Raw genomic sequence first — 27,900 nt, forward strand, 5'->3', positions numbered from 1 at the left:
CCTGTGATAATTGAGGCTGTCCCACACATTTTGTGTTGAGTGAAAACCTTGCCCGCAAGCTGAGCCTGCTTTGGAACTTGCTGCCTTCATCAGTGGGGCAGAAGGGAGTGTTTTATATTGAATTTGAACTGGCTCCCCATATGAATCGGGCAGAGTGTTTGTTGTTTGACTATGTATGGGGAAAATACCATTTCCAGGCATATTCCTATTTGGATGTGACTATGAACATAGCCCAGTACACATGATGGGCCAAATTCTCCTCTTGATTACATCAGTGCCCTCTAGGTGCTTATATGGCTACCATAACTATAGTATCTTAGCGCCGTTTGCATTGCACAGCCTAGGATTGAAGCCCTGGATCCATCAGAATTTCAGGACATTGTCAGACCAGCTTTTCCTTCAATCCCTGTCTCCCTGGCATTCTCTTCATCCCAGCCCAACCTTTCCCACTCACAGACTCTCAGGCTGTTCCTTCCTCTCCCAGACAGATTCTCCTTCCCAGCCCCTAGGGTGGACTCTTATTTTCCTCCCACTCCTAAGTCCTTGATCTTCCTGCCAATGGAGGCAGCCCAGCCCAACAGGCAGCTGGCTGGCACCAATTTGGCTGAGTACTGTGTTGTTGCCTGATGCTCTGCCTCTGACTCACTGCTGCATCCAGGCCTCCTCCTTTGGCTGTGGGGTCTGAATGCCAAGTTCTTGCCCTAATCCTCTCCTGTTTCCCTTAACATGGGCAAAGCAGATCCTTGCCTAACAGGTATCCTACATGACACACAGCAGATTGTCCCGTTTTAATGCATGGTCCTACTCTTAGAAGGGTTCAGGAAAAACTGACACCTTGTAACTCATCAGAACATGCCTGTCTCCCTCTCACCTCCTCCCCACCCAAACCCCCCCAGTTCCATCAATCAAAGCCCCAACCCCTACATTTGAAACTCCTTGAGCTACAGAATTTAGCTTCTACTCAGCTTTTCCATGGTTTTTGGGTGGCACTGCTATTGTTTCAGCCACCTGATTACAATGGCTTCTTTTTGTAAGGCTTTGGCTACAATAACCAGGTTTAACTCAACCCATTGCAGAATTATCCACTATACCCCAGTCAGTGACACCTGTGCAAGCCTTATTTCCTTCAGAGGGTTTGCACATGTGTCGCTGTGGTCCTGATTTGAAGACCATGGGCTTTTCACGGGGGAGTGCTTGGAAGGAAGCTTGAAGGAGCTTGTGGGACCTGGAGAAGCAGGCGGCTGGGTCTGGCATGATTAGTAGAAGGATTGTGGGGGAAGTAGGCAAGGGCAGAATTGTGAAGAGCCATGAAGGTAAAGACAAGAATGCATAGATACCAAACTGATAGGTACCTTACCTAAACTATGTAGAGAATTTGCAGGGAGGTCCAGTTAATAAGACTCCAGCACAGGAGTCAGGAAAGCTGGGTTATGTTCCCAGCTCTCTGCTACTGTTCTGCTGTGTGAACTTTGGCAAAGTCACTTCCCCTAGCTGTGCCTCAGTTTCCCCACCCGTAGAAGGGAGCTCCTGGGACTTCTGCACTTTTGTAAAGTGCTTTGAGGGCTATGTGTGAAATGAGCTACATAAAAGACCTAAGGATTATTTATCTTCTACATGAAGCAATCAAACAGTTTTAAAAACTCTTGAGTCCTAGTACAGTTTAGACTAGCAGCTCTCGACATTTTTGTGTAACTCCTCTGATCACAGTGTGTGGCACTCACTCTACATTTGTGTATATTCAAACTAATGCCAGAGATACAAGGAGACAGCTAGAAAAATCCCTGTGTCTGTGTGAAATGAATATTTCAGGGATGACTAATATCTCTTTACGTAAGTTTACTGCCTGCAAAATGGTTTTAGATGTAACAGGATATCCCTGCACACATCACAGTCATGTCAGATCCACTGAGGTTAGGAAAAGAATGCTGTACCAGTTATCAATGAAATCTTCATTCAGTGTAAACCAGGAATGCTTTCTCATCTTGTGGTATGGCATACCACGATAGCTGTTCTGTCTGTGGTCAGACGTTCCCCTTCCAATGAACCCCAGCCCTATTTTCTAGGGGCTCTATCCAAATCTCACTGACAACAAAGCGAATATTTCTATTGATTTAAATGGGCTTTGAATCATGCTCTGGGCATAGAAGAAAAGTACCACCTTGACGCCTGTTCAATCCAAAGTCCTGCTTGTTGAGGCTGCCAGTTAGTTCAGGAGTGGCAGTGATTTTTGTAACACTGACACTTGGAAAGGGACAGACAACCTCTGACTCATTTCTCAACAACCACTGATCAGCCTTCACATGACGTTAGCTTTTGGTTACTATTGGCCTGAGCTGGATTTAATCTAGTGACCAGCTCTGTATCACAACCACTCACCTTAGACACCCAGTCAGCCTGAAGCCCCCGAGTTAGCCCTCAGAGCCCCTTTTAAGACTTACACTTGTATCTGCCTTTCATCCAGGGTTCTCTAAATACTTTACCAGGTGGCTTAGTATTAGCCCCAGTTACGTGACTTTCCTGTAATTATGTCACACATCAGGTCAGTGGCCAAACCAGCAATAGAACCCAGGTCCCCTGCTGTAACCAAGAGAGAGTCCTGCTTTCGTAATTAATGATCTGGAGTAATATACAAGTGATTCTCATTCAGGGTCTCGGTCTCTGTGACAGCAAGAGCTGGCAGAGGTATAGAAGCAGCTCAGTCATACAGGGGTATACTTTCTTTTATTCTAGGTCATTATGTCTATTTGATTTGGAAAGCAATGCTGTTGGGAAGGGTATATAGAGGGCTGGATTAATCCATGGTGTGGAGGGGCAGTGGGGGTGGGGACGAGAGTTGGAGAGTGAACCCACCGTACACTCACTGTACAGCAGCAGCATTCTTATCCTGTGGGGCTGGGCCTTGCTCCCTCCTCCAGGTGTTGTGACCGCACAGCGCCACTCAGGTGTGGCTCCCTGGCACCTCCATTGATTAGGGTTGCCGTGCTGGGGCAGAGGGTGGTGCTGTGGGTGGTTGGTGCCCCCTTGTTGTGGAAAGTAGGAGAAGGTGGGGGAAGTGGAGAAGGAGAATGATTTGGGGCCCCCCCACGCATATGGGCCTGAGGCACCTGCGTAGTTTGCCTATGCGTTAAATTTGCCCTGGGTGTATATATATTAGTGACAGGCTTGTATCACACACTTCATATCTAGAGCTGGATAACCCAAAATTCATAGGTGTTTATGTCCAGGGATTTTGATTTGTCCCATTAGTGAGAGTTGGGACAGCCACAGAGTTCACAGCCAGATGTGACCTACACAAAAGTTGAGGGTATGTTTGGATGCAGGGGTATAGTTCAGGCCCTTCTTTAACATATAATACATCTGAAATAGTGGCTGGACCAGTCAACAGAGTAAAGATGCTACTGAATTCAGAGTGACTTGGAAGAGTTTGGCTTTTGCGTGCATAGGAGGCTTACAGAATTTAGCGTTGCAAAATGCAGTGTAACAAGGCTGGAAACTAAAAAATAAACACATGGATTATAGTCACAGTGAGTATAATATATGAGAGGACACAGTTCAGGAACTATGGGTTTGGCAATGGTCACGTATGCAAGCTTAGGTTTTCCAACCATGGAATTCTAAACATGTGGAAGTTGTGTGTAGTGTACTCCACTAGTGAAATCTCATTTGAATATTTTATGCCTCGCCAGTTACCAGGGTTTAAGGCCAACATTTGAGAGGGAAAAGATTGTATGCAGAGGAAGGCAGTTAAAATAATTCAAGGCTTCAAGGACCTGAAAGTCCTTCCTGGATTTACCCTGTGGAGCTTAAAATACGGGAGACTAAGGGGAGATCTTAGAGAGGATGAATAAGATTCTAAAGACAAGGAAATGGATTGATGCCAGTAACAAGCTGTGTGACAAATGAGGTAGCCGCCCAAAATAGGTCATGGTTTGTGCATAAGTAGGGAATTACTCTATAGCAAGAGCAATTCCTGGGAAGTTATTTGAATCAAAGGTGTGTTAAATACAGAATACACATTGCCATAGGTGGATACAGAAATAACTGAAAGCCACAAGATGGGTGAGGTAATATCTTTTATTGGACCAACTTCTGTTGGTGAGAGAGAGAAGCTTTCGAGCTACATAGAGCTCTTCTTCAGGTTCGGGAAAGGTACTAAGAGTGTCACGGCTAAATACAAGATTGAACAGATAGTTTAGCATAAATAGTTAGCACATATTCTAAGGCAGTGCTTCTCAAAGTGGTGGTCCGCGGACCGGTGCCGGTCCGTGAGCCATCGGCTGCCGGTCCGCGGTGAGTTTCCTCATAAGAGCGTCGAATAGGATACTAATATGGCACCGGTCCCTGGCACATTGGGAAAAAAAATTGCCGGTCCCCCACATCAGATAGCTTGAGAAGCACTGTTCTAAGGGACCATTCATAGCTCTAGAGCAAGGCAGGGAAACCATTTCAGAACAAATTAGAAATTAGTGAACACATACATCGATCCATTTCTTTGCATACAAAATGTTACATGCAATGTTAAAGTAATTCCAACCCTGAGGTAACTAAATCGACTAGTAATATCGATGTTAAAATCACCTTCTTCCAGGGTTAATAGGAACAGAGCTGTGGGGGCCGTATGGTTTCGTCATGAGCGTCGGCTGTCCCAGCTACATTTGGATGCCTGCTGGGAGTCCCTTGCAGCACGCTGTACTGCAGGGGGATGTTTCACAACACTCTTCTCTGCAGTGACCTCTGAGGAAGGGCATAGTAGATAAGTTGTAGCGCTCATTGCAGGATATCTTTCTTCTCCTCCCCCCTTCGAGCACACAATACATTTCCTTTCTGCCGTTTCCTATTTGATTCAAGGGAGTATTTATTAAGTCTGGAAAACCTCTTTCAGGTTTGTATGGCTCAATAACAAGAAACGTAAGAACATGGCTGTTTTAAAACCCGTGATCTTACAGTGACATCAACAAAAAAAAGCAGATGTTTTAGCTTTGTGAACTACCATTATGCAGAGTCATCTGTGTCATAGAAACACTCAGCATCTGCCTGCTTTTGTCCACATCTCTCCTCCATGTATAGCTGAGGCCAATTTACTGCAGGGGCTTCTTTAAGTTTATTTCCTTGCTTTATCTCTATTTTGTGTGTGTTGTGTGCATGTGCGTGCATCTGCTTTATTGCTGATGAAAGGTGCTGGACTGAAAACACTAGAGACCAAAATCCACTATCGACAAAACCTGCCACACTCTGTTTCACCCCATGTGCTTCCACTCTTCCCTGGAGGAACAGCACTTTGGAGGCAAGATAGCAGTCCAGTCTCAGTAGCCCATTCAGTCCTCAGCCTCTTTTGAGGGGTCGTCCAGACAGAAAGTTAATGTGCAGCAAGCAAGGGTGTGAATTTACAACCCATTAGCCACTCCACACTAAGGCCATTTCTACACTACAAAATTATGTTGACCTAACTTACGTTGGCATACAGCCTCCACAGTTATTAAATTGCTTGTGTGTGTGTGTGCACACTTGGCTCCTTGTGTCGGTAGTGTGCGTCCTCACCAGTGTGGGGCATTGTGGGTGGCTCCTGAAAGCCGGTAACAGTCAATGTCAGCAATGCAGTGTCTATACTGTCACTGTGTCAACCTAATTATATTGACCATGACACTATGCTGCTCGGGGAGGTGGTGTTAATAAATCAGCATAGAGAGGCACTTACGGGAGCCGAATTTAAGTGACGACACTTAAATTCTTCACTTAAGGGGGAGGGATAGCTCAGTGGTTTGAGCATTGGCCTGCTAAACCCAGGGTTGTGAGTTCAATCCTTGAGGGGGCCATTTAGGGATCTGGGGCAAAAATCTGTCTGGGGATTGCTGCTTTGAGCAGGGGGTTGGACTAGATGACCTCCTGAGGTCCCTTCCAACCCTGACATTCTATGATCTCTCACTTCCACAGGTAGGTCGACGCAAGGCAGCTTATGTCAACCTAACCGTGTGGTGTAGACTGGGCCTAACTCCCTGGGTGGATACTCTGTGCACAAACAATGCCCTTGGGCAATTTAGCTTAGTACAGTTTAAAGTGTGTTAAGCTAAAGTGCACAAAGGCACTTTTAGTAAGAGTGTCCACAGGGGGAGTTAGTACAGAGTAGCCAGTGTGCTAAAAATTCACACTCTATTTTGCTGCGCACTAACTTCCTGTGTAGACAAGTCCTGAGATTGCCTGCAAGGTTGCCCATTGGGAGCAGTGGTGCTGACACTGGGATGCAAGTTGGACTGAACCAGCAGTTTCATTTGATACAGGCTGCTGAAGAGCCCTCAGAGGGTGACAAGCTTTGGTTACTAACCCAGGCTTGCACAGTGATTTTTAAAAGCCTAGGCTTCCAAACTTTCCACTGTGGCCTTTTGTATATCAGGTTAGAAAAAACACACACTGTTCTCTGTAAACATGGTTTCAAGCAGTTCCTTTGTGTGCAGCTGCTGCTGTCTTAGTACTTAGTGCTCCGAGCGATCTTTCCTGACTGCTTTAAGTTGCTATGGATTGTTTTGTCAATCAATAGAATATTTTAGACCCAACCATGAGGATATAAGATGCATCCCTGTTGGGATGATGACTAAAATTCAGCAAGAAGAGAATAAGATCCCGACTGGAGTATACAATCCCAGAGGGTGGTCTAGTTGGGCCTTCAAGCTTCAGGGGACTGAGTGGGGAGGAGGATGGGGAATGTCAGGATGAGTGAGACAGGAGGGTTTTCTTCTCTCCAGCAAAGTATTTACCCTGCATCCTGGTCACATGTTTGCATCATTTAATTTCATGCCCCACATATTTGACAGAGTCTGATTAGCAACGAGTTGTTGTTTTGGAAATCTGTGGGCTGGTCTACACTAACCCCCCCACTTCGGACTAAGGTATGCAAATTCAGCTACGTTAATAACGTAGCTGAATTCGAAGTACCTTAGTCCGAAGTTACCGCGGTCCAGACGCGGCAGGAAGGCTCCCCCGTCGATGCTGCGTACTCCGATCGAAGGGATCGAACTCAGAAAACCGATTGCTTACATCCGGACCCGGATGTAAGTGAAGACGTACCCTATGTTTCATAAACACCTTTCTTGTTTTCCCATGCTTTTTATTCAATGTCCTTCTAAACAACCACCCGTGATCCTACTCCCCCATGTAGAAATATGCCAAATGTGATCAATATAATTATTAATGAAATCCTAATAGTTTACACTTGCATACGGCTTTCATCTAGGTTCTTAAGGTGCTTTATCAGATGGCTAATTATCATCAGTTACACACTAGACTAGCAGTTTTGTGACCTTCCTGTGGTCACACAGCACGTCAGCAGCCACAGCAACAATAGAACCTGGGTCCCCTGCTCTAATCAACAGAGAATGCTGCCTCCATAATTAGTGATCTCTAGTAATATACAAGCGATGGTCTGGGACAAGCAGGAGCTGGTGGAGGTGTAGAAACCACTTAGTTATTCAGGGATATACTTTCTCTCATTATATCTCCACTTCCACATTGTAATCCTTTGCACTTCTACAGCAGTATCCATCCAAGGACCTTGCAGTTGTTTTATAAATATGGGAGTGAATTTCACCCATTAGTGCAAAGGCCCAGCTCAGATTCCTATGCACCCCCCGAGTCACCGCTTCAGCATTAAAGGTGGCGTTATGTAATGCAAGTTGCCTTGTGTGTGCCCAATGTACTATGGATAAATTTGAGTCTCTGGACACTCAGTGCCATGTGCTAGTCACCACTATCTGCTGCTGCATGAAGCAGAGAAATATCAGTTATCATTCACAGACAGATCCTGCTCCCATCGAAGTTAGTGGGATAGGTCTCATCCTGGGAGCAGAATCCGTTCTTTCCGAAATTTCAGTTTTGCTTTAGGAAGCTGTGACGTAGACTTTTCCTAGTAGTGGACGCAGTGGTTCTTAGTGAACATCTGTGAAAGACGACAACCTGCTATCGCTCCACTTATCAAAGCTGCTCTCAGTTGTTTTACAACAGGTCAGGCCAAACAAACAAATACTGAGCAAAGGAAATCCAGCCTGTACCTAGTGCGTTGTAATAGATAAGTTTTAAAACAAATCAAAGCAGCTCCAGGGAGCTCTTGTCTGTACACTGCTACTTTTAGAATAGTAGTCGGTGGCATTTTGGTTGCTCATATCAATTTGCTGGTATAAACTCAGGTTGGTTGTTTGATGCTTCAGCTGAGGTGTTAGATGCTGCTCAAGTGCTCTGTTCCCCTCTCTTAGTGCTGATGCAGATACAGTAACTGCCTTCCTTTATTTTGCTAGCCTTTGTTTTTGGAAAAGGGATGTAAGTAGAGTCATAGGTTTTTTTTTAAAGGCTAGAATGGACCATTAGATTGTCTAGTCTGACCTCCTGCATATCACAGACTATATAGAATTTCACCCGTTACCCCTGCATTGAGCCCAGTAATTTCTGTTTGACTGAACCATATCTTCCTGAAAGGCATCCAGTCTTGATTGGAAGTCATCAAGAGCTGGAGAATCCACCACTGCCCTTGGTAGTTTGTTCCAATGGTTAATCACTCTCACTGTAAAAATGTGAATTAGTCTGTCTGTAGCTTCCAGTCATTGGTTCTTGTTATACCTTTCTCCACTAGCTGGAAAAGCCCTTTAGTGCCTGTTATTTGAGATGCAGAATGATGGAGTGAGACTAGAGGCCTTTTCCTTTGATTTATTTATTGACATCCTCATTCTATTTCAGCACCTTACAAATGTTGTGTGAACCGTTTTCATGAGCCTTGGGAAGTAGGCAGTATTAAATCCATTTCACAGACAGGGACACTAATCATGGAGGACAACATGGTGTGTGTTTTGCCTGCATGATGGAGGTGCACAGCATTTGTCTATAGAGGGACAGTACCTGTCTGTGAAAATGGTGAATGTGATGTATGGGAGGGCCGAGGTCTGTTACTGGAGGATGCCTTAACTGGATACATTTTGTAATGATTTGTGTAGGCAGAGGTTTCTTTAAAGCAACCATAACTGTTTTTTAACCAAGGTATTTTTCTTTGTGGACATTATCTTTCTAATCTAAACTGTCAGCTCTATGGTATCTACACACTGTGCGGTCACTGCCATGGTCCTGTCATAATGTTGTGTCATTAAGTAGTGCTGGAACATCAATATGTTGTCTAGCTCAGAATAAATACAGGGTCCATTTTTTATCTCTTCCAGTTAGCAGGAAGTGGAACGGATGTGTGGCAATCAGGACTCTCCCATGAAGTCTAGGGTGGGGTAGCATACTCTGGGACAGGGGTAGGCAACCTATGGCACGCGTGCCAAAGGCAGCACGCGAGCTGATTTTCAGTGGCACTCACACTGCCTGGATCCTGGCCACCGGTCTGGGGGGGCTCTGCATTTTAACTTAATTTTAAATGAAGCTTCTTAAACATTTTAAAAACCTTAAAAAGCAACAAAGAGTCCTGTGGCACCTTATAGACTAACAGACGTATTGGAGCATAAGCTTTTGTGGGTGAATACCCAATACGTCTGTTAGTCTATAAGGTGCCACAGGACTCTTTGTTGCTTTTTACAGATCCGGACTAACACGACTACCCCTCTGATACTTAAAAACCTTATTTACTTTACATACAACAATAGTTTAGTTATATATTATAGACTTATAGAAAGAGACCTTCTAAAAACGTAAAAATGTATTACTGGCACGCGAAACCTTAAATTAGAGTGAGAAGGAGGGAAGGAGATGACTATGCAAGAGAGGAGAGGGAACAGGAAAGTTCAAGAGAGGAAGGATGGCCAGTGGTTAACATGGGTTTATGTCTCTGCTCTGCCATAAACTTCCTGTGTGACCTGGGACAAGTCAGTCTTTTTGTGCTGCAGTTCCTCATCTGTCAAATGGGAATAATAGCAATGCCCTACCTCACAGAGGTGTTGTGAGGATACATATATCAGACTGTGTGGTGCTCAGATACTGCAGTTATGGGGACCAGGTAAGTACCTAAGATAAGATAAATCACACATGGATATGCATCCAGACATTTTGGGGCTTATCAGAATGAATCCTCTGAATCTTTTGAGATTCACGCTGCACTACTAGCCCAGGATAAAAGCAGAACTAATTAAACCATTCCACGCTCTCTCTTGCTCCAACACTGTCAAGTACCTCCTTAATTCCCACTGAACAATCCTCAGCAATTGATCTAACAGAACATCTATTCAAGTGAATGGAATGCAAGGACATACTTGGTGTATCCAGCCATTTTCTGGATGTTCTGAGCCAGGGAATTGTGCTGAGAGAGAGAGACACACACATCTGGTACACCAGGCTTGTCGCTTATCCTACTTACACATGTCCATTACCACAATCAGGTGGGTGCGCCACTGAAGAAAGTTTAATCATTCTTTATCAGAACTTGAAGCAATTTCTCTTTCCTGTTGTTTTTTAAATTATATTTCTGCTCAAGTTGAATGTCACTGCAGATGAACAATCAGTGGTTCCCATTGATTATAGTGATTTCTGCTGGAAGGTATAGAGCTTGATCATCTTTGGCCTTCATTGAGAGAGCCAGCAAGTTGGTAATAAGCACATATGTCTTCTCTAGCCGCTCTTGCTAGCGTAGTAGGTATTACGAGCATTTATTGTGAACTTCTCTTTTCTTTGAAGAGTTTTTAACTTAAAATGTAGACCTTCCAGCCCTCCTCCATCCTGCCAGGATAAAAATAAAAGTTGACTGTTTGGGAGATGCTTTCTACTCCCTTAGCTCAAAAATGTAGCACTAGCCTTAGGGCTTGATTTTCAGAGGTGTTGAGCCATTGACTTCAAGTAGCATTGTGGCTTCTCTGTACTTCCAAAAATCAGGCCCTTGTGGTCTTGAGTTGCCTGAGGCAAACTGAAAAAAAAGCCTGCTTGTCACATCACAGAGCCACACCAGATAAATGGTTCCTACATGTTCTGCAGGCCAGGCAGCTGCCGATTCTGCTGATCTGATGGAGCCACTGTGGCAAAACTGGCTGTGTTCTTCCTAATGGAATTTTACAAACTCTCGATCCATATTGAGGGCTGATGTTGTGTATTTATTTAAATACAAACAAATCCAGCTTAGAATGTAAATGACATCAAGTCAGCGAGGGTTGGAAAAAACACACAGCTGGTTGATCTGCTCAGTTACTGCCTCTTTCATCATTTCATCATGAAAATCAGGCACCAGGGAGTCCTGCTTTCCTGTTATCATCTTTTGAGTTTTGGGATGAGACAGGACAGGTGACTGGAGAAATTTTTTAAGGCAGCTGATCTATATAATTTTGGAAAATTTCCATAGAAAAGCCAAGATACTAGACATCCATTCCTGCACACCAGAATTAAGACTTAAAAGCTTATCTTCTTCAATGCTCTCTTATGAATATTATAATGCTTGAGCTATGATGCTGTTTCTCTGGACAATTTACTGGAGCAACAAAGGATTTTTCAGATCCTTCCGGAGAGCAGAAGACCTATAGCCACACATATATTGCTGTATGATATCCTACAGCACGTTAGATTTCGGTTAATACGCCACTGATACGGAACTTCCTGAATATGGAGGTTTTAAGGCAGATCATTACTTTTTGTCTTTTATATGAATGTGGCTTTTCATTCCTGAATGTAGGTCTGATCTCTCTCTCTCACTGATGTCTATGGCAATCTTTCCAGTGATCTCACTGGAAGCTGGACCAACCCAATATGTGCACATTATGATGAGGCAGAGCCTGCAGGATGCTGACTACTCTGCACTTTCATCAACTTCAGTGGGAGTGTCGGATGCTTTAGCGCTGCTCAGTATTGGGCTTTGTGTACCTAATTGCATCTCTCATAAGTTTGGGGTGGATTATGCCCCAAAAAGTTTACCGGGTTTACCATTCACTGATGAGTGTCCTCTGCTATTCTTTCTGCCTGTGTGTGTGAGTGTGTGTATGTTCTTTAATCAGCACATTCAGCTTACAGTTTTTCAGGGATTTCTCTCACACTTAAGGCAATCGTCTCCACTTTGTATAATTAATATTATAGCCCTTGCAGTTAAATGGTTAGTCTCTTTAGGCTCTTAAGTTTAGGGTTAATACAAATTAAATGTATGCTTTAGAAATTGTTTGGAATTGCTTAAGCAATAATCCCAGAGAAGATTTGCTCCAAGTAGTTAATGAGATTGTTGTCTGATGAGGTGATTCTCCTCTAAAAGTTAACACTTTTAACAAAGCAGGGGCCCAGTGATACCAAGCAACAGTGATCTGTGCCCTGATACCAACTACTCAGCTGGCTTTTTAAATTATAAGAAGGTTTCTATATGAGGGTCATGACAATACTAGGGAGTCATGGTTTTGTTAGGTAAAAAGCAAGTCCTTACTCACCTCTCCAGCACCCGAGTTCGTGCGGAGTTGGTATGGGGCTCACAATCTGTCAGAGACCAGACACCAATTCGTTGATCAACGGGCTCACACTATCCTTAGCTTAAAAGGCTTCGGAGTAAGTGTGGCAAGTTTATTAGGGGTGAGCATCAATATTTATACACAGAAGTAAACAAAGTGATTAACAGATCATAATGGTCATGCATAATCAATCAAGATTCTACAGGATAAAACAGGTTAAAATGTAAACTTAAAAAGACAAAAGGGGAGATGGCTACTTAAGGGGAGGGGGGTGTCATGAGTAGTTAGCAGGTCAGAGCTTTGATTAAAACTTTCAGACAGAGACATCAAGTCTGGGTTAAGTTTAAGCTCATCAAAAGTTCAGACTCAACAGTTTGAATAATTAATTTATTATGGTGCTTGAGATCTGTGGGTGGAAAGCGCCGTTGAAGCATAAAGTATATTGTTCTGATTGACAATGTTGTGAGGAAGTGCTGAGAAGATGCTGAATATGGGGTGTTGTGTTGGAATGGAGCCACTTGGAGTATGAGGATTTTGTTCAGCTGCGGCCTCTCAGATGTCAACCCTGCTGTCAGCATCTGTATATATGCATATCCCTGCACTCTTGGCTACTAACTGCACACTGGCTTCAGTAAATCTACAGTTTGCAAATCCCTGTACTGTGATGTGCTACTGCCCTGAGAACTCAACATCCAAATACCACCTTGGATGTTCATTTTATTCATCTGACAGGAGAAGAAAAATGTCTAATGCTTTAAATATTTCATCATGAAACATTCCTGCTAGCTAAGTAATAACAGTATCCTGGGCTGCCAGGCACTCCTGACAGCTTATACGGAACTGGGTTCGGTTCTGACTGTGTAAATCGCAAGCGCCAAATAACATCTAACTAAAAATAGCTTTCTGTTGGGCAGCTGCTTAAAGTTCATCATTTAACCTTGCACTTACCTTTTGTTGTTGTTGTTATTGCTTTTCAGAATAAAACATGAAAATATAGTTGCACTGGAAGACATATATGAGAGTCCAAACCACTTGTACCTGGTCATGCAACTGTAAGTACTGCCATTAATTAACCATCTTGTCAAAATTGTCAGCGTTTTTGTTTGTTTGTTTGTTTCTTTAACCAAGAAGGTGAGAACAGATTAGAAGTATGTACTCATTTTGCTATAGTCTGAGGAAGACCCTGAAGATGGGTGAAGTGATGCTTAAAACACTATGGGCCAAACATTGATGCTCTTGCTGAAATTGTGTAATAATATTATTCTGTGAATAGTCTCTGTTACAGTTTCAGGGTAACTGCACCTGCATTCCCCTCCTCATGGTCTACCAAGGGCACCCACTCTAGGCTCCCGGCTCCTCAGCTGTCACCTTTCCTGGGCAGAAACCCCTGTCTCGTTCCCTGCTGACTAGGGTATTAAGGCTGCACAGCTCCCTGATTTACACTGTGACATCTCCAGCAAGCCAGACTGCCTAAAAGGCCAGTGTCTGCACTTTGCTTTCCCTCTAGAGGCTATGACCAGTGTATTGCTTGCAGTTATAAGTTACCACAGAGCTCTTTCTAAGTAAGCACATTTATTCTTAAGGTGAAAGTATTACAGACAAAACACATTAAAAATATAAAAGAACCTGCATGCATGCTAAAAAGCTGATTAGAGGTCATCCCCAACCCCAACCTTTGGCTCTGGTAGATGTTAGTCCTTCAAAACCACAACTTTATACAGCTCGTGCCTTTGATCTCCAATCTCCATGAACAGGCAATCAGCAGACAATGACCCACTCCTCAGGTTGTAGCTTCAAAAGGCTGGATTTTTACATAACTGGGGGTGGAGAATTTGCATTAACCTCTCCCTAGGTATTCCCCAGGAAATACACTTCACACTTATTGTGACCAAAGTCTATTCTTCTCTGGCACATTTTCAATATGGACCTTTGAACTCCCAGGCCTCACATCACATCTTCCCCTAAAGAGGTTACATACAATCCTGGCTTATGGCTATACGACCTATGGCATAATACATAAACTTTTCATTTTAACACAGTGTATCCCTAAAGATATTTAAACTTAATAAGGTCTCCCAAGATTATGGAAGAAATTGCCATATCTGTCAGTGTCTCATTCAAATCAGTGGGGCTACTCACAGAGTAAAGTACTAGCTGGATTGTGCGAGGGGATCAGTATCAGGCCCCATATGTATAAAATTGCTACAATTCAGTTGTCTGGGAACCAAACTAGGTTAGTTTTTCTCTCTCCCCATTTTCATTCTTCTGAAATAAAAGACTGTAAAAGCAACCATAAGAATGAGCCCTGGCTGATGTAGTCTTTACTGAGATATAGAGGATCAAAGATGATAAGCACACATATGTGTATTTAAATATGGAAATGAGAAGATTGTACCCATTAGCCAACTGTGAAAGGAAATGTCTGCCTTGTCTGACCACAGTGCTCAAACAATACCAGTGGAGCAGATGAGGGGTGTACATTGAACACCTGTCCAAATATTGATCTCTCGGATCGTAAGAAAGTCAGATGGAAATCACTTACCACCACCAATGGAAATATGTATAAATATAGGCTCACCTTGACATTAGCTCTCTGAATAATATTTCAGAGTAGCAGCCGTGTTAGTCTGTATCCGCAAAAAGAACAGGAGTACTTGTGGCACCTTAGAGACTAACAAATTTATTAGAGCATAAGCTTTCGTGGGCTACAGCCCACTTCTTCGGATGCATATAGAGTGAAACATATATTGAGGAGATATATATATACACACATACAGAGAGCATGAACAGGTGGGAGTTGTCTTACCAACTCTGAGAGGCCAATTAAGTAAGAGAAAAAAACTTTTGAAGTGATAATCAAGATAGCTCAGTACAGACAGTTTGATAAGAAGCAAGTGTGAAAATACTTACAAGGGGAGATAGATTCAATGTTTGTAATGGCTCAGCCATTCCCAGTCCTTATTTAATCCTGAGTTGATTGTGTCTAGTTTGCATATCAATTCCAGCTCAGCAGTCTCTCGTTGGAGTCTGTTTTTGAAGTTTTTCTGTTTTAAGGTAGCCACCCGCAGGTCTGTCATAGAATGGCCAGACAGGTTAAAGTGTTCTCCCACTGGTTTTTGAGTATTATGATTCCTGATTTCAGATTTGTGTCCATTAATTCTTTTGCGTAGAGACTGTCCGGTTTGGCCAATGTACATGGCAGAGGGGCATTGCTGGCACATGATGGCATATATCACATTGGTAGATGTGCAGGTGAACGAGCCCCTGATGGTATGGCTGATGTGATTAGGCCCTATGATGATGTCACTTGAATAGATATGTGGACAGAGTTGGCATTGGGCTTTGTTACAAGGATAGGTTCCTGGGTCAGTGTTTTTGTTTAGTGATGTGTGGTTGCTGGTGAGTATTTGCTTTAGGTTGGGGGGTTGTCTGTAAGCGAGGACAGGTCTGTCTCCCAAGATCTGTGAGAGGGAGGGATCATCTTTCAGGATAGGTTGTAGATCTCTGATGATGCGCTGGAGAGGTTTTAGTTGGGGGCTGAAGGTGACAGCTAGTGGTGTTCTGTTATTTTCTTTGTTGGCCCTGTCTTGTAGGAGGTGACTTCTGGGTACTCGTCTGGCTCTGTCAATCTGTTTTTTCACTTCAGCAGGTGGGTATTGTAGTTTTAAGAATGCTTGATAGAGATCTTGTAGGTGCTTGTCTCTATCTGAGGGATTGGAGCAAATGCGGTTATATCTTAGAGCTTGGCTGTAGACAATGGATCGTGTGGTGTGTCCTGGATGGAAGCTGGAGGCATGTAGGTAAGTGTAGCGGTCAGTAGGTTTCCGGTATAGGGTGGTATTTATGTGACCATCGCTTATTAGCACAGTAGTGTCCAGGAAATGGACCGCTTGTGTGGATTGATCTAGGCTGAGGTTGATGGTGGGATGGAAATTATTGAAATCATGGTGGAATTCCTCAAGGGCTTCTTTTCCATGGGTCCAGATGATGAAGATGTCATCAATGTAGCGCAAGTAGAGTAGGGGCGTTAGGGGACGAGAGCTAAGGAAGCGTTGTTAGAACATCTTAAAAACTTGCTTTCATGCATTGTCAAAAATTGCAAACATTGCACTACAAGCTCTGAAGCCTTCTAAACTGTTTACTCCCGGGGTTTTAAAGCATCTAATGTGCTGCAATTCAATGTTATCAGAGTGCGGCTTACCACACTTCCTGTGCCTTGTATTAAAAAGCTAGAACTCTGGAGTGTATTCCCTGTTCCGTGTAGAAGGGAGGGTTCTTTTTCTATTAACACTATTCAGTGTTACTTACATCTAGAGCACAGATGAATCCAAGCTACAAAATTTAGATCTAGATTTCAACCACCACAAAGTGTGGAGGTGCTCAGATTTGCCTTCGTTATAGTCTATCAGAAATAAAGGCCAGCCACCAAATTCAGATTCATACTCAGACATTGAATCCTCCCAACGCTGGGGGATCTCTGGATCTTCACAAACAGGAAAAAGACCTTTCTGCCTGTAAACTATCTATGGTTCTAATGTTCCCTCCGATTGTCTCTATTTTAATCAAAATGCCCTTTCCCAGAGTATAGCTGAAGTTATACGCTGCTCCTCCAAACACAGGCAGGTTTTAAATAAAAGTAAAACATAGTAGGACTGGCTTTTTCAAGGCAAGAGATAAATGAAGACTACAAGCTAAGAAACACAAGAAATATAATAACAAATTAGGCAGAGATGTAATCAAATGGGTGCCTGGCTCCACATAATGTATCTGAGCTATTGTAGCAACAAGTTGATGTTTCCTAGGAAACATCATGTGTAAATCTTCCTATATGGAATCCAGGAAATGGGGCATGTTAAATTGATCTTAATTCTTAGGAACTTAGTGGCATTCCAGTCCTAAATGCCAAACTTTCAGAAGTTCATGCTATGGGCCAGCACACAGCAGGGCTGAATACTTGTCTACATCCTCCCCCCTTGGGTGATTTGACCCTCTCCCCACGGAGTGCTGGAAGAAGAGTATTTCCTTGCTGTATCCTATGCAGAGCCAGAACCAGTCTGGCTTTGTTTGACTTGCAGCAAGTACCTGGGATAAAGGGCAATAAAAAGATCTAGTAATTTCTATAGGATTTTTCCTCATATTTTAACAGACAGGAAATACAGGATTAATTTCAGTCTAGCGTATAGCAATCAGAACACATGCAGCAACTTTTCACTTCACTCTACCTGAAGGAAATATTTAGTGCTACACCCTCTATTAGTTTCAGTGGAGCTCCAATGCATCTTAATGGAGCTGTGTTCTTTACCCCAGCTGAGGTCCTTAAAATCCAACTTCCAGTCAACCTGTTTTACAAATATTTAAATAACAAGAAGAGAAAATTTGCTACAGAATGAAGAGGTAAATTATGAATGAGAAGAAAAGTACATTGATAAATATCCCCCTGGCATGCCAAGTTATAGCTAAACTACAGAAACATGTAAGAGGGCCCCTCTTCATTGCAACAGCTAGCCTGAGCTAGTATACTCAAGATACTCTATTCCAACAAGTGAGGGTGATGACCACACTGCAAACAACACTGGAGCTTCACAGAGCGATTGGATTAACAGAGTGATTGTATTAGCATCCGATGAGTTCTTGTAACTTTAGCTGCTGCATTCCTACTGCATTACCAGGTCCAATGTCAGCAGCACTCCAACTTCAACCCACCCAAGAAGGCCAGCTGGCAGGAGTATAAAGCACCCCTTAACTCAGGGGTTTTCAAATGGGGGATTGTAACTCATCAGGATATCGTGAGGTTATTATGTGGGGGGCCACGAGCTGTCAGCCTCCACCCCCAAACCCCACTTCACCTCCAGCATTTATAATAGTGTTAAATATAAAAAATGTGTTTTTAATTTACAAGGTGGGGTGGTCACTACTACAGAAGTTTGAGAACCAGTGACCTAACTTAAGCTAAAGACAATACTGTGTGTAAGGGAGTTGGATTAGGGCAAAACTCAAGTTATAGTTTGAGCTATCAATGCAGTGAAGACAAGCCCATAAAAATTTAGAATTCAGACAAAGGGAATATCTATCTCCTTGATAGTGTGGAATTGTTCTCTATGAGATATTTCTAGTGCTTTGTCCAGACTGCTTTTAAATAACCTGAGCTATGAGGCTTCCACTACTTCTTTGGGTCTGAGATCTCACAGTGGAGAAGTCTTTCCTGATATTCAGATTCAATTTTCCTCCTCTTAATTTCAGCCCAAACGGTCCCTTAGCAGGTTACCAATAACAGAAAAAACAGGTGAACTCCAGTTTCACGGAAATAGTAGTGAATGTCTGAAGCCTTAAAATCACAATTTCAGAATAACGGATTTTGGATTAAATAAAAATTTGGATTCAGGGCAAGACACAAATTTCAGGTAACATACAGATTCAGATATGTGGCATTTGGAAAATCAGGGTTTGCCTGAAATTAAATAAGTTAATAAATAATAATAATAATAATTGATATTTTACTAAAGAAGTTAAACAAAAGCCAGTATTCTTAGACAATTGGTCATAAAATTGATATTTTGAGAAATTCACTTGGTTTGTTTGCAATTTTTGACAATGCATGAAAGCAAGTTTTTCTAGTTTGAAAAAAAAAGTCACCAAATTTGTTTTGTTCAAATAACATCAACAAGTGATGCTTCCAAGACACCACAAAATCAATGTCAAATCCATGTCTATATAACACTGCTTTGAAAAAAGTATTACTAATTTTCTCATGGCTTTTCCGTGTAGTGCTCATTGCTGTAGTATCACGATGCTTGACAAATATTCATTATTTACACAACAACCCTGTGAGATATGGGGCTACTATTTTCCCCGTTTACAGATGGGGAACTGAGGTAGAGAGAGAGATAGGTCAAAAGTATCCACTCATTGTGGGTGCTCAGTTTGAGACACCAAGGGCCTGATTTTTCAGAGTACTTAGTGTTGTACACATTTTCTGTGTTTAAAGTATGGCTCCCATTGACTTCAGTCGCAGCTGTGAGTGCTCAGCACTGTCAGGAATAAGGCCTTGCAGCTGTGAGTCTCCTGACAGAGTAATGAGCACAGCTGGGCCACATCAGCTAGGCCAGCTGACGGACTGCCCCGCCTGAGTCTCTGAGGAAGTTAGCAGGCCTTTTCTTAAGCCCAGCAGCAACTCCCTAGCTGTTTAATGCACATGCTTGTGGATTCTGCTTCCATCTGCTTGGCTTCCTTCTGTCCTGCACCCAACCTTGACGCTTCCCTGTACTTGGCTGTGTTCCAGTCCTGTCTCAGCCTTGCTCATGCTCTGGAACCAGCCCTGCTCCTGTCTTCTCTGACTCCACGGATCCGGTTCTGGCCTTTGATTCCAGTTCCTGGTTTTGGCTCTGTCTTGATCCTTGGCTTTGGCATTCAAGCCCCGATGTTGGTTCTGACTCTTGGCTCTGATTCCTGGCTGGGACTCTGCCTTGGCTCTTCGCTCTGGCATTTGGACTCGGACTCTGGTTGTGACTGTTGCTCTGCCCACTAGGCCAGGCTGCCCACCACCCAGTCTAACAAACATTTCTACAAATCAGATGCCAGGGTCTCAAGTTGGGCACCCAGAAAATGAGGCATAGCCAATTAGGGACCACCTATGAAAAGTTTGTTTTAAGTGACTTGCCCAGCATCACATAGGAACTCTGTGGCAGGGATAAAGTCCATGTCTCCAAAGTACCACTGAACTGCCTTGAGCATGAGACTGACCTAGTAGTTCTCTGCCTCATTCATTACATACCATCCAACTTCTGCAACAAATGAAACATGAGTCCTACAGATAGTCTCCTTCACTGCACAACACTGTTTCATCCCTGGAGCAGAATCCATTCTACGCACTGAACAAGGTAGAGAGCTTGTGGCGGGAGGGGGAAACTGTGTGATCATGTAGTTAAAGAATATATCATAATGCATAGGCACAAGGGGGCCATGCTAAGGTTTAACAGGCAACCTTAATTTTGGAATTTCCTAACTTTTGAGTGAATTTGCAACCGTAATATGCTTTTAACATATTTCTTTCTGTGAAAATTCTGTGCTTTTTACAAAAACAAAATGAAAAAACAGAAATTCCATCATGTGGCATTGTATTGACATCCACATGGGTCCTCAGCAGGGTGGAAAACTTTAGAGCCACCACACATAAGCTAATGGAATAAGTGACAGCAGTAATAGGCTATGCAGTGTTGTTGTAGTTTTGTCAGTCCCAGGAGAGACAAGGTGGGTGAAGTAATATCTTTTATTGGACTCCTAGAAACCATCCTCAAACCACTCACCACACAAAGGCCCAGCTTCCTCCAGGACACAACCGACTTCCTCCACAAACTCTGCAGCATGAACAATCTCCCTCAAAACACCATCCTTGCCACCACAGATGTCATCTCTCTATCCACCAGCATCCCTCAAAATGATGGCATAGCTGTGTGCGTCAAATATTTACAAGGCAATGAACAACACTGAGATATTCACCCCAAACACATCGCCAAACTCATCCATTTCATCCTCACCCATCACAATTTTACATTCAGCAACAAACACCTTGTCCAAACATGAGTCTTCATCTCAGTCCCATTCTCCTCACCTCAGTCCCAATTTCCACTCCTCAGGCTTCTCTTCTGGTCCCAGTCTCCTTGCTCAGCCAGTCCCAGTTCCCTCGTGTCTGGCAATCTCTTCTTTACCTTGGCCTGCTGTAACCCCCTTTCTCCCCCACCCATGTTCCCACTCCCAATCTCCCTCCCTGGGCTCCTTGTAAAAGGTCAGTGTCCTGTCCTCCCACTCTGTCTCCTTGCTCCAGTCTCTTTGCCCAGTCACTGCCAGTTCTCACCCAACCCATAGGTTGCCAGTTCCTGTCTCCTTTCCTAGCAAGTGTCTCTTCGCCCCATGACCCCTGGCTCCTCATCCAGTATCAGTTTCCCCCCATCTACTGCTTTTGCCTTCCCCATCTTGTTTCTTTTCCTGGCTCCCAGTCTCTTTGGCCAGCTAGTCCCAGTCCTCGCTAGGCAACTTGTCCCAGTCTACTCCACACACCACTCCTGCAGGTCTGGCTTTTGTCCCCTCTGCATTTGAAACAGGCCATCTCCTCCTCCACTCTGCCTCGGCCCAAAAGGGTTGGGAAGGAGTGCCATTAAGAACACGGGAGAGTCGGGGTCCCTGCTCTAAGCCTGACCAGCACAGGATCAGCAAAAGATACATTCCTGATACAGAGGCCACCTCCCTGCCAAATTTTATGTCCCTACTCTAAAACCTGGCGGGAGCTAGAACTGTACAAAGAACAGGTTGCCAGGATTTTGTAACATGGACCAACTAATGTATTTTTCTGTAGCCTTGTTCTCAGACATGGCTGAACCATTTTGGATGAAATTTTCTAGAGGAATTCAGTCCGAAGCAGACACCGAGCATGTAGAATTTCAGCCCAAATGGTTAAAGTTTGTTGAAGTTATAAGCAACTGAAAATGCGATCTTATAATGGGAAGTGTTGGGTGACCTTAATAATAGGTGATGCTACCAGCCCCACGTATAATATAAAAATATGAAAATGAGATAGGAGCTATTACCGCTTCCACATGAGGATTCTGCAAAGAAATTGCTAATACTGAATAATGGAGATGTGTGTAGAAAAGCACCATAGAGCATTTAGGATTGATTTTTACCAGAATTGTTGTAATTTCATGCTTCCTCTGTGAATTCAAATGATGAGCTTTCAAACTAAGGTACCCACTTCTCCATTCCTAATGTTGATGCCATGTAATAACATTAAGTTCTGAGCAACTAGTTACCTGCTGCGAATGAAGACAAACAATAAAATATTGAAAGGGGTTTGTTTCTTTTGTTTGCTGAGTTCAATATTTCTCCAGGGGATACAGGAGAGGAGTGGGGAAGCTAAAATATTTCCAGGAGTAAATGTTTGGTTGAACTCATTGGCTTGTTTTGAAGATAAGCTTTGTTTGAGATTAATCATAGACTTTCTGGTTGCTAGAGACTAAACGGGGGTGGGGGGTCATTGACCAACAATAGCCATATACCATGTTTCCTGAGATTTAGCAGTTATTTCCTCTTCTATGTACAGGGATATGCCACTGTATTTTAGATACACTGGTGCAGTTATTATTCACAAATAATATACTGACTTTTTAATGATGTATGATTATATACTCTGATATTTCTTGTTCATGCTAGAGAGTTATATATTAAAATGGATCTAATTTGGATATGCATGTATTTATTTGATACGTAGTAAGGGACAGTAAGAGACCCCTACAAAATAATACTTGCAGGAGTAGTATGGAGCAGGATTTCACTCTACGTTATAACTGGGCTCAGTCCTATTTCCACTGAAATCAACTGGACTTCTGTCAGTTACTACAGTGGGAACAGGATTGTGCTTATTGTCTAGAAGTTTAGGCCCCAGATTTGACCTGCTTTTAAAATGATTTTAAATCTGATCAGGAGCTTCTTCCAAATTCAAAGATCCATATGTTCACGAAGGCCTCACTCTGGCCTGGAAATCTGTGAACCAAATATTTATTTGGCACCTACATTTTTTTCATGTGTGGAACTCAGTTATTGATGTACAAATTGTGGGCCTGATCCTGCCACCCTCTACTCGCACATATAGGCCCTCCTCATGTGCTAGTCCTGTTGAAGGCAATTGTAATGTTCAAATGAGAATGGCTTGCAAGAGCAGGCCCTTCGTTTGCACCTATGAAGCATGGAGCTAGGGATCTAATGAGCTAGTTTGAACACCCACATCTGAGTTTGTGTGCAAAACATTTGCTGTCCAAATGAGATCGTGAACTAGAAAAATTCCCTTTGACTTCAGTGGCCCTAAGTTTCTGATTTGATGAAGTGCTGAACACATGTGACCTAAGTTTAGGGTGACCAGATGTCCCGATTTTATAGGGACAGTCCCGATTTGTGGGTCTTTTTCTTATATAGGCTCCTATTACCCCCACCCCCATCCCGATTTTTCACATTTGCTGTCTGGTCACCCTACCTAAGTTCCCTCTAAGCTGTGCAGTGGCCTATTAAGTGCCACGCAGGCGCTCAGGGCTACAGTAGGGAGAGATTCGGACCTGCCGCGGCCGGGGGAGAGGCGCCCCTCTCATGGTCCCAACCCAGCCCTGGACTTGCCGCGGCAGGGAGAGACGCCTCTCTTCCCCCTCCTCCCCCCAGCCCAGGTGCTGCTGTGGGGAGAGAGAACTGGGGGGGTTCTCTCTCCCCATCACAGCCCTGGGACAGTCTGCACCCCAAACCCCTCATCCCCGGCCCCACCCCAGAGTCTGCACCCCCAGACGGAGTCATCACCCCCTCCCACACCCCAAATCCCTGCCCCAGCCTGGAGCCCCCTCCCACAATCCAAACCCCTTGGCCTCACCCCCCCAGTCCAGAGCCCCCTCCTGCACCCCAAACCCCTCATCCCCAACCCCACTCCAGAGCTCGCACCCCCAGCTGGAGCCCTCACCCCCCCTGCACCCAAACCCTCCGCCCCAGCCCTAAGCCCCCTCCCACACTCCGAACCCCTCTGCTCCACCCCTGCCACATGAATTTTGTTATGTGCACCAATATGGAGGTGATGCACATAACAAAATTCATTCCACATATGGGTGGGAAAAATTAGAGGGAACACTGGGCGTAACTCCCATTGGAGTCAATGGAATTGAGGACATTTGGAACCTTGTAAAAGACGTTTAGTGCTTTTAAGTACTGGGGCCTACGTGCTTTAAAAAAATGTGTTTGACTTGGAGGTTGGTTCTGAGTATTTGGGCCTTTAATATCTGGGTTTTTTTTTAAAATGACAATGACCCCACCAGTCTGTCCTGACTTTACATGCAACATCCAGTGTTTTGTGGTCTGCTGCCAAAGAGTTGTGCTGATATCCTAGAGAAGGGTTGTCTTGCCCAGATTCAGTCTGTCCCTCAGTTTCACCACTGGAATAGTCTTCCTGGGTTGGTAGGGTGACTTGAGGCTTTGACCTTCTGGCCAAAGCAAAAGTTCTTCTCTTTGGGGGTATATAAAGTTCAAACAACTAAGAACAAAACAACTCCTTCTGCCCTCCCCTGAATAAACCGTCCTCCTTGCCCCTTCCCAAGCTAAACTGTGCTGGATCTGGCTGACTAGCAACATTGAAGGTAACTTGAACTCACAGGCACTAGGTGTTCTTAATTTTTGAAAGATCCTAACTGTAGTTAATTACTATAGTTATTTATGTAATATTTATATTGCAGCAACAGCCTGATCATTTGGGGTCCCATTGTGCTAAATATCAAACAAAAAGATGTGAAGATGTCATCCCTGCCCAAAAGAGTTTACAAGCTAAGAATTTTGATTGATGAACCCAGGTTCTACCTCTGCTGTTGATGGGCTTTATCCGGACACACGCAGACTTGTGGTAACCTTGTAAAAGTTCTGGAAACCAGCTGAACCAGATACTTACATATCTGCACTAAAGTCTATAGACTTTATTATTATTATTATCAAAAGCTATATCCTTAAGCACACACTAAGCCTGCTGAATATTAAGTAAATAAAAGCACTAAGCAGTAGTTAAGCATTGAATTTCTTGTTTTAATAACCAATGCATGAATGCACTCTGAATGCAGTCAAGCATATACTGTATTTGAAAGTGACATTTAAATTAAAATATTCAGCCTCAAAGAAAAACAACAAACAGTTAAGGCAAATGCCTTGTTTGCCAGTTTCACTAAGAAGTATAGCAAGTATATGCTATATTACAAAACACTGGTACAAATGCCACACAGATATCACATCAGGATGCTAATTAAACCAACACATAGACTTACAGGACAGAATGCCTTCTAGGATTTCGTTCATATGCATGTTTCTCATGACTCGTTACCCAGAACTAGAGCCAGAACTAAGTCTATGTCTACACTGCCTCCTATGTCGGCAAAATTTATGTCGCTCAGGGGTGTGAATATTCAACCCCCCTAAGCGACATAAGTTACACCCACATAAGTGCTAGTGTGCACAGCGCTATGTTGACGGGAGAGTTTCTCCTGCCAACATAGCTTATGCCGCTTGCAGGGGTGGTTTTTTAACTCTGACAGGAGAGCTCTCTCTCGTTGGCATAAAGCGTCTTCACCAGACGCGCTGCAGCGGTGCCACAGTATTGGTACAGCTGCACCAGTGCAGCACTGTACATGTAGACATGGCCTTAATGTCTATGTACTCAATAGTTCATGATGATATTTCAGTGACTTCTATGCAGCAGAATTAGTGCTTTAACAGCAGAATATACAGTTCTCCAAACATGCAGCTTAAGCAGGAGCTGTGCAGTTTACATGGTACATTAAGTATGGAAAAGGCAGGATCTACTGTGTTTACACTTAAGGTGGCGTGTAGAGTACAGACATTCCACAGTAGCTATACACCTCAGTGAAAGACAGGCTGCGTCCACACTTGTCACTGCAGTGTGTGGCTACAAGCTGCAATGAAAGGCACTGGCAACTGGCTCCGGCAATGTGGAGCTGCCAGAGCCTTTCCCCACAGCCTCCATGCTGCCGGAGCTGTTCTCTGTTGCCTCCCTGCTGCCGGAGCCCTTCCCCTTTGCTGGAGGAAAGGCTGTGCAGGGAAAGGCTCCGGCTGCGAGGAGGCAGAAAGACACTACACTGCTAAAAATAGCAATGTAGACATGGGAGGCACTGTTTGAGCATGTAGAGAGCCCATGTAGGATATATACCCTAGGGTTCAGGCATGTAGGGCACTTTATTCTACTTGCCTCACCATCTGCACTTCTGTTTATACCTATGCTAGCTGGGTGGGCAATATCTGTACTCCACACACTACTAAAAATACAGGAGTACTTGTGGCACCTTAGAGACTAACTTTTTGCGGATACAGACTAACACGGCTGCTACTCTGAAATCTACACACTACTGTAAGTATAGACGTACCTGGCGCTCAGCAGCTGGTTGGTTTCATAGAAGAGGACAGGAAACCAACTAGGTCTCAACGTAGTGTACTCTTCGTTTTTTCTGGTAGTGCCATACTTCTGATGTCCTACAAGCGTCTGACTGGAACATTCAGTGGGAACTAAGAAGTTTGAGTGCCCAACTCCCATTGAAAGCCACTCTTCGACCACTTTGCAAATGCCAGCCTCTGTTCCCAAAATGCTCATTCTTGGCGATGAGGAATAGGACACATGATGGAAGGGCCCAATTTTCAGAAGCTCTGAGCACCCGCAGCTCCAGAGGAAGTCAGTGGGATCTGTGAGTTCCATGCTTCTAAAAACCAGGTCCAAAGATCCCACTGCACATTAGCGTTGTTTTCTGTGGCACCAGGGTCCAGAAATTTGGTTCTCACCATCTTTTCTTCTGTCCACTCACCTCCTTCGTAACATGTCTGAAATAAAATTCTGCTCTTATTTACTGCCTAATGCTCCTTCAGGGGGAAGCTTGAACATCCGTTGAATGGGGGGCCTTTGCCCCTCCCACAGTAAGTAGTCTTTAGAAGAAAGCAAAGGGATATAACAAGAAGATAGGTGGTCATGATAGTGCGTGCGAATAGGCTTGCTTTTAAAAGAGACAAGATGCTCCAACACCATGGTGATGGGTACAGTATAGACAAGACAAAAGAAGTGGTTTACTTCTGTCAGTGGTAGTTATACGGCCCCCATCGCTGTAGGAACACAGTTCTCAATATGTTTATCCTCCTAACACCTCTATGGGGAAGGGAAGTGGTTTTACCACACACTGAGAGAACAAGTGGCTTTCCGAAGCTCACACAAGGGGTCTGTGGAGGAGCAGGGAACTGAACCTAGGTCTCCAGCTTGCACCCTGGACTATGGTTTCCAAACTTCAGCTGCCTATCAGAGGAATCAAAACTGGGTTTTTCAGAATCTAGATCTGGTCTTTAATAGAAATGGGCCCAAACTGCAAAATGTGTGGGTTTGGATTCAAGCCGTCCCTAGTATTTAATGGACTCAGAACATGTCATTTTATGGGTTCGTTGTGGTTTGTCATGCTACAAAGACGTATTGATCGAATGACACTATACTGATGCCATCTAATCTACAGGGATTAATTGCACTAGAGTCCAATATTTGCCATCGGGGCTGTGCAAGTTACGGAACTAATAGTAAACGGATCCACTGGTACTGTACCTCTGGTAAATGAGCAATGGTTATTCCTCCGGGAGCAGTTTCTGCATATTTTTGTCTTCGAAAGAAAGATGATTAAATTGACCAATGTACACTCCAAAGTACTCGATAGGAAGCTGTTTCTCCTCCTTTCTGTGCCAGTGGCTGAGAGGAGGTAAGCAGGGTGGAAAGGATTAAAGTCCAGGAAGTGATCAGGAATCGATAGGCAGATGTTTTAGTAACAGATTAATGAGCAGCAGAGTGATTCCCAAAATGAATTCGAGATATGTCCAGATAATTCCCTGCCTGTAATTGTAAGGATTAGGTATGATTTGAAGTGTGGGATATGTACTGATTGGATGTGGCTAAACAAGTCCGGTCCCGGTTTCCCTTAGGAAG

General features: G+C 43.7%; 1 protein-coding gene across 1 annotated transcript in view; it reads left to right on the forward strand.

The window, feature by feature from the left end:
- The window catches only part of CAMK1D (calcium/calmodulin dependent protein kinase ID), a 355,487-nt gene that overhangs the window by 200,808 nt on the left and 126,779 nt on the right, over nucleotides 1-27,900 (forward strand). Inside the window, exon 3 of the mRNA XM_065416138.1 lies at nucleotides 13,355-13,429. Within this exon, the coding sequence (XP_065272210.1) occupies nucleotides 13,355-13,429 (75 nt within the window). The remainder of the gene's footprint in view (nucleotides 1-13,354; nucleotides 13,430-27,900) is intronic.

This window comes from Emys orbicularis, chromosome 1, assembly GCF_028017835.1.
Source record: "Emys orbicularis isolate rEmyOrb1 chromosome 1, rEmyOrb1.hap1, whole genome shotgun sequence".
In the NCBI taxonomy this organism is placed as follows: Eukaryota; Metazoa; Chordata; order Testudines; family Emydidae; genus Emys; species Emys orbicularis.